The sequence below is a fragment of the Papaver somniferum genome, chromosome 11 (genome assembly GCF_003573695.1).
Source record: "Papaver somniferum cultivar HN1 chromosome 11, ASM357369v1, whole genome shotgun sequence".
In the NCBI taxonomy this organism is placed as follows: Eukaryota; Viridiplantae; Streptophyta; class Magnoliopsida; order Ranunculales; family Papaveraceae; genus Papaver; species Papaver somniferum.
The window spans coordinates 58,793,699-58,801,906 of record NC_039368.1 but is presented as its reverse complement, the minus strand read 5'-3'; the positions used below and the strand labels follow the sequence as shown (position 1 = coordinate 58,801,906).

At 40.5% G+C, this 8,208-nt stretch overlaps 1 protein-coding gene across 2 annotated transcripts; it reads right to left on the bottom strand.

Moving 5' to 3' along the window:
* Positions 1–776: 776 nt before the first annotated feature.
* On the bottom strand, positions 777–4,537 carry LOC113322477. Of its 2 annotated transcripts, none has more exons than XM_026570564.1 (9): positions 4,142–4,537; positions 3,755–3,877; positions 3,339–3,441; positions 3,161–3,220; positions 2,573–2,632; positions 2,251–2,457; positions 2,018–2,129; positions 1,684–1,901; positions 777–1,295 (listed from the first exon to the last, which is right to left on the bottom strand). In XM_026570564.1, exons 2-9 carry the CDS (start codon positions 3,868–3,870, stop codon positions 1,203–1,205), a joined length of 969 nt encoding a protein of 322 aa, XP_026426349.1. In that variant the 5' UTR covers positions 3,871–3,877; positions 4,142–4,537; the 3' UTR covers positions 777–1,202. The 2 variants fall into 2 exon arrangements, with proteins under 2 accessions (XP_026426349.1, XP_026426350.1); XM_026570565.1 differs by having other exon boundaries at positions 2,573–2,626.
* Positions 4,538–8,208: the final 3,671 nt, after the last annotated feature.

Below are 8,208 nucleotides of genomic sequence, written 5' to 3'. Positions count from 1 at the left end.
TTTTTTTTTTTTCAAGATAATACGAGTGACAACAAACTTAAAAGCTTTGTTCAAAAATTTTAAATCGATACTTCATCCTTTTCATCTACTTCCTCCGTCCCACTAATAAGTGACCTGGTTACTTTTAGATTTTGTCCCACCATTAAGTGACCTCTATCACTAAACAAGGAGATATTTCTAAAATTATCCTTTAATTGATTATAAGAAATATAAGAAATATGCATAATTTGATAGTCATGTTTATATTCGTTACGTAGATGTTTTAAAATGCAATTCAATGGTACGAAGTTTGCGAACATCCGTGGTGTAGTTTGAGAGACAAAACATTTCAGAATTTCACTATTTATTATCCATAAGGGTATAACTGTAAAAAATGCTTAAAAATATTTTTCTCCTTACTTTACTTAAAAATTGTGCAAACTTGAACTAGGTCACTTAATAATGGGACAAAGAGAGTATTTTTTAAGCTTTAAATATCCGAGAACTAACTAGGCTTAGGGTGCATGTGGATGTCATTTCCAGTGCAAGATAGGATTCTCTTCCGCTAATGCAGATCGATATTTAAAACAGACAGCGAATAGTAGCTATAACATGTAAGCTACCCCTTAACATCTATGTATATATCTGTACCGACCCAAAGTAATGCGGTCATACACAGACAGCATGCCTATAATTAGTTCGAGCATTTGTAAAAATGTTTACCAAAATCGATTGTTCATATCAGTGGCGAGTTTAGTGCAGTTTTAATAAATGAAGTCTTAAACTAGGTGTCCAAATTGAATCAAATTGACATGGAAGCCATTGTTTGAAACCATTACTAAGTGGTTAATAAACCACGGAGTGCAATATCAATACAGCATTATTACATTTCATTTGTTCCAAACACTGATATGAACAGCAGTAGCCACACAATCATACTCATAATGGCTGAGATAACAAGCTGACCGGAAGAAGAAGGCAAAATAATTAAATAAATATCAGCTGTCATAGCAAAGCAGAAAACTGGACGATTAAAAGAGACATTACTTCCTCTGCCGCAACCAAAATACACTTGCCACTTCCATTCAAGTAATCAGGTTGTTTTCCTTATCTTTTCAATTACATTTTGGTTGGATCATCCAGTGGAGAAAGAAAATATCTCCGCCCCAAAAAAGACTTATAGTATTCTGCTCTACATGAACTACACATACAAATACTCCACATCAAGAATCCTGGGGAGCTTCAAATCGTGTTGGAGCGTCGATACCCATCATACAACAAAGTCCTGATATGAGGATTATCAGCAAAACAATGGCCTGAAAAACCACGGAGTGGAATGAAAACAATAACAAGTTAGGTTACAAAGAAACTTGCAACTAAAAGAACTGAACTTATCGGGCAAAACAAATGATATGATGGTACGAGAGACACACCAATTAGAGGCATATTCAATCCCCGCATGGGATGTGGCAAAACAAGAAACCAAATAAATAACTCCCCCTAGAACAAATCCCACTTGGGACAATTTTAACCTGAAATTTGGGCTGAGTAGGGCTCGACCAGTTTATTTAGGTTCAACTTCTAATCTGAGACCACTACCACCCTCAGTACTGTAAGACTTGGTCATGACAAGACGCTTGATGAAACTAAGTTCTATAGTACATAGAAAATAGCAACTAAATAAAAGGGGCAACACAAACTTACAACAAATAATCCTTCTAAAAGTGATGATTTAATCTGGCAAACTCCATCACAGTAAGTGGCTTTCTGTGAACCATTTCCAACGCTACCCTCAGCAAGAAACCTATCCAGTTCCCTGTAAGAAGGGTATGACACCAACCCAGATGCATCTGAAGCATACAGAACTGTGTATGATGCACCCAACTTTTTCAAAGCACTGACAAGGCTTGACAAGATTTGACCTGCATTAGGAGCCAGCCATAATGAGCATTCCTTGAAAGATAATGAAATATATCCAAGAGCTTTGAGGCTAAAACCATATTCCAAATAAAAATGTCACATAGTAACTCAAAATTACCTTCAGACCATGTATGGTCAAGTTTCTCTGAAGAGAGGGACCCTCCGTTGCAAAGAACAACCATCTCTGTTTGCCCGTTCTGCCTGTTTGCCATCCTTGAGATAAGATAATCCTGTTGATGAGAAGCTTCAGATAACAAGTTCTCTCTCATAGATTTCATCGCAATCGCTTAAGTGAAACAGGTATCTCATAAATCTTGTAGCAATCATATTCATTTGTTAGCGTTAACTTACATAGACTGAGTCCATATCTGAAAGTTTCCTGTATTTTTCATCGTCAACTGAACATGACTCAAGGAGAGCGATATTATCTTTTATTCCCAAGCCATTTGGACAAGCTTCTGCAAACCCTGAAAGCAACGAACTCTCCATTACCTCTTTCATTTGCGACACAGCTACATATGGAAACGCCCTGGAAAAGTTGGAGCTCTCGAACGAAACCTGCTTAAAAAGAAATGACTCCAGCAATTAAACTCACATCCTTACTTTATATCCCTTCCAAGTATTTTTTTTCCAAGAGACTAAATTTTAATCCAACAAGGAAGCTTAGTATTACTTGGAGCGATTGCATGAGAGTCGAGTCTGCATGGTTGTCTCTAGAAATGTCCAACTGTAACTACAAATGGATAGAGCATGTCTGTCATGTTAGTATCTCAGAACATGAATAAAATAGTAACTTGCACGATTTATGTAACACGAAATTCACAAACAGCAGTTTAAGCAATAGACAAATAAATTGCTAAACATGTCTCATGTTACACAGGCAGTCTGAGAAAATTAGACACACAAGACAAATATGATATCAGTTTACACCATATTCTTACAAATCTATGCCAAACAAAGATGTCATTTAACTAGTCTGAGAAAATTAGGTATTCCCGAGAATATTATACATATTGTCACATATTTACGAAGTCATTCTATAAGTTTCAAAGTTTCCCTTCCACCATAAAATTTATCGGTAGATACATTTTGCAAATAACAGTACGGTATGGAAAACAGTTATACGTTGCTTTTGTTATTTTGGCATGTAGCATGCCAAGGAAGTTAGCAGGACAACAAAAGTAATGCAGGCACAGCTATAAGTTCCATAATAATCTTCAACATTTAATGAACTATACTTAATCTTTCAGTTGTTGCATACCTCTTTACCAACAAAAACAATTGCAAAGTCCACAGATTGCTGACGGTTTTCCTCTGAACACTGTAAAAGAGAATCAGCATGAATTATTGGCGAGTACACCCAACACTAAGGGATAACAGAAACGATGCTAACCAATTATTCAAGTAAATACAGATGAAACAAAACATAAGTAAATTACCAAAAATTTAGACCAGCCTCCTTCGGAAAGGACGGACTTAGCTAAATCTTTCTGTGAGATGGTACGATAATCAACCGATTTCCCCATATCATTAGATAAAGATCTGCAAAGCAATTGATATTTTAAGAAAACAACTAAGTTAATTGAATTAAGTGCCTTATAACTAAAATTTGTAAAATTAAGCAACTCGAAGTTCATACAATCTGCAACGATGTTTTTAGCTCTGTACTGAGTCCTTCAATATTTGTATCAAGATACTCAAACCCTAAAGCAAAATCTAATTTTTTCCTTAAGGTACGAAAATATAAAACTGGCTTAGTGAAATTAGCTCCGGTCATTACATTCCATTAAACTGTACCAAAAAAACCTATAATTTAATGTTTCAATAATCTGACATTAAAGAAAGGAAATCATACTCATGCTGCTGAGAAGACCATAAAAATGCTGGTACTGTGGATGGCAATGTTAATCCAGACGGGATCTGTGCTACAACGAGCAAAATTGCAACGACACAGGCAAAAATTCCCTTCATCTCTTCCCTAGGAATATAAATCGGGTGAGAATAAGCCAAGTAACCTCAATTCACGGAATAATACAATAAACCCCAATACTATTGAAGCTATATAGTAAAATACTAGGAGTCATCACAATTTTCACATGAGATCTATAATTTTGTACAAAACTAGCTCAAAATTGAGATCCGTAATTTATTAAATTCAAATCCTAGAATAACAAAGACGAAACATCAACAAATAAAATACAATCTAGGTCTTCGATAGAAAGATGAAATAGTGATGATTTACCTGAAGAAGAGCAGAGATTTGTACAGATTAGAATCTAGAGTTCACCTTTTGGAGATGATTCTGATCCAATCACAAACTATCTCGTTGAAAAAAATACAGAAGACGTTAGTTTTATCTGTGCCGGGAGTAGAAAACCCTTTTGAAGAATTTTCACTCGCGAAATCAAGAGAATGGCCTGGATATTGGATCTGTTTTATTGTGCCACGTGTTTGACTTGAGTTAATTGCATTGATGTTCACCACTTCAAATGTAGGTGGCCATTACGTCGCCAACGATCTGGACCGGTTCCGGTTCGATTATCTCCGTCAACGATTTGGGATCTAAAATTGGAAGAATGGAGAACAAAAAGTACTCCCTCCTGTTTTTTTTTAAGCAACTCCCTTCTCTTGTAGAGACTTTGGCTCATGCGTGCGCCTCATCTGTATATCACCAGGGTTTATACCCAAGCCAATCAATAGAGGCTTTTTCCTAATGAGAATTTTCTTGTTTAGTCCAGTAAACCCGATCCGGATTAATGGCTAGTCCAGCAGGAAAACATATTTACTCGCTAGTCCAAAAAAAATTTGAACAGAGTAAAATTACTCTACTAACCCTAACATATAATATTATGTATATTAATACATATGAAGTATGTTGTAATAACATATGTAATATGTAGTATACTAGTAGTAATATGTAGTAACTAGTACTAGTAGTAATATGTTATATATTGACACGTAGTAACTAGTATACTGGTAGTAATATGTAGTATACTAGTAATAATATGTTATATATTAATATGTAGTAACTAGTATACTAGTAGTAATATGTAGTATACTAGTAGTAATTAGTACTAGTAGTAATATGTTATATATTGATACTACATATTAATATGTAGTATGTTATATATTGATACTACATATTAATATGTAGTATCAATATGTTATGTTCAATACTGTTATGTTATGTATTGAAACTACATATTGATATGTAGTATGTTATATATTGATATTACATATCAATATGTAATATGTTATATATTGATATGTAGTATGTTTGATATGTAGTATGTTATATATTGATACTACACATTGATATATAGTATGTTATATATTGATATGTAGTTGTTGATGGTGGTTTTTAGCTTAGGGTTAAAATCGTAAAACCGCACATCTGACATGACGTCACTATGACCATTAGCACATTTATTGAATCGATCAGCATGCCTACGTAAGAATTACCAGGGTACCTTTTTTTTATGTGTCGTGTTCCATAGCAGAATCCTTAACATTGACCGACGTCATCTATGCCAAACCCTAATTCTCATGCTATCGCGCCAAGGCATGCCAGCCGCACCACTGTGCCAATGGCAAACCATTCCAGCCACATCTCTGCGTCAAGGCATGCCAACCATGCCAGCCACATCTCCGCGCCAAGGCATGCCAACCATGACAGCTGCACCACTGTGCCAATGGCAAACCATGCCAGACACATCTCCGCGCAAAGGCATGCCAACCATGCCAGACACATCTCCGCGCAAAGGCATGCCAACCATGCCAGACACATCTCCGCGCAAAGGCATGCCAACCATGCCAACCGTACCACTGTGTCAATGGCAAACCATGTCAGCCACATCTCCGCGCCAAGGCATGCCAGCCGCACTACTGTGCCAATAACAAACCATGCCAGCCACGTCTAGCGCGCCAAGGCATGCCAACCATGCTAGACGCATCATGCGCCAATGGCATGCTGAACCCTTGGCCCAACCATGCCAAGCCAACCGCACCTTGCCTTGGCCCCAACATGCTAGCCGCACCATGCGCCAATGGCATTCCAAACCCTTGGCCCCACCATGCCAAGCCAACCGCGCGTTGCCTTGGCCCCAACCATGCTAACCGCACCATGCGCCAATGGCATGCCAAACCCTTGGCCCCACCATGCCAAGCCAACCGCACATTGCCTTGTCCCCACCATGCCAAGCCGTCCGTACCAAACCCTTGTCCCCACTATGCCAAGCCATCCGCGCCATTGGCCTTGACCCCTCCATCCCGGCCTTCCCTATGCGGCTACAAAAACGAAGGCGTGCGACGATCAACGGCCACCCTTCTATCCTAGATGCAAATCCTAGTCGTCCAAGGTCGCCAAACAACGCATGGTAACCTTTGGCCCAAAACCTTAGTTTTGGCCACGCCAAGGCATGCCATGCCACATGTGCCAATGGCATGCCAACCACCTTGCCGCGCCATACCATGCCTGCCTTCCCTATGCGGATACCAAAACGAAGGCGTGCAACGATCAACGGCCACCCTTACATCCTAGATGCAAATCCTAGCCGTCCAAGGTCGCCAAACAACGCATGGTAACCTTTGGCCCAAAATCCTAGTTTTGGCCACGCCAAGGCATGCCATGCCGCATGTGCCAATGGCATGCCAACAACTTTTCCGCGCCATACCATGCCGGCCTTCCCCATGCGGCTACCAAAATGAAGGCGTGCGATGATCAACGGCCACCCTTCCATCCTAGATGGATCCTAGCCGTCCAAGGTCGTCAAACAACGCATGGTAACCTTTGGCCCAAAACCCTAGTTTTGGCCACGCCAAACCGCGCCAAGGCATGCCATGCCACATGTTCCAATGGCATGCCAACCACCTTGTCGTACCATACCATGCCGGCCTTCCCCATGCGGCTAACAAAACGAAGGCGTGCGACGATCAACGGCCACCCTTCCACCCTAGATGCAAATCCTAGCCGTCCAAAGTCGCCAAACAACACATGGTAACCTTTGGCCCAAAACCCTAGTTTTGGCCACGCCAACCACCTTGCCGCGCCATACCATTCCAGCCTTCCCTATGCGGCTACCAAAACGAAGGCATGCATCAATCAACGGCCACTTTTCCATCTAAGATGCAGATCTTAGCCGTTCAAGGTTACCAGCTAACACATGACAACCTTTGGCCCTAGTTTGGTCGCGCCTAAACAAAGCCAAAACCCTAACTTTTGGCCGCGCCTAAACTGGGCCATATTAAAGCCATACTGATCATATTTTCATGCCACTGGCTTCCAATCGAAAGGTTGCAATAATCAACGGCTACCTTCCTCTTAAGATGCAAAATCTCGACCGTTGAAGGTCACCACCGAGCCGGCTAGTCTCCCAAGCTCAACTTTCCAGACAACAACAACATGCTACATGTTTTCCACGAAAACACTCGAGACATCAACACATGTCACAAACTGGGGGATGCTCATTGGGTATTGGTTTGTCGGTTTACAGCGTGCGGCGTACACTACGCTCATTTTAAGAAAGTGTCATAAGGATGAGGCGGTTAGTAAATAAAGGGAGTAATGTTGAAACACTTTCTTTTATGGAACATCAATTCCAAGCGTTACCGGTTACCACCTCCTCCCATTTACTCACCCGTTTTCTATTTCTTAATGAGGCCAGAATACGTTTCACTTCGACTTGTATAAATAGGCATTGCCTATTTCCACCGAACAACAAGTTCTGGTCAGGAGCATACAACACTCAGAAAACGTTTGCTAGATTTCCCATCTGTTAGCTTCCCACTTTCTGATATAATTCACAAAACAACTGCTCTTCCAGAATCAACTATTATGGTCTCAACACTCTCTTCGCTTCCCTCTCCAAAACCAACCCTTCTCCTCCTCTTTGTGACCGAAGCAAGTCTGCAACGTCCATTTCTTGGTTTAGGCCGGATTTGTACAGATTGATCTCTCGAATCTAAAGTACTCCCTTGCAGTACATTGTTTAGGGTTTAGACTCGTTTCTCACCCACACACCCAAAATTACCGAAATCAGCAGAAACCGTTTTCACCCTCAAACAATTGGCGACCACAGTGGGAGATCAATCTCTCGGTTCCAATACCAATTTCAGAACACGTTTCTCTAACTCAGGAAGATGGTCGGTTTTAGGGCTGAATCAGTGTCCTCAAGTTCCACCCAGGCGAACGACAATGTTTCCTCCCCCAACGCAACGCCCAACAACGCAATCGACGAAGGAATTCCAAGGCTGACTGACTTGGTGCGGATACAGGAGACCCACACCAAGAACATGGGTCTGATGAAAGAT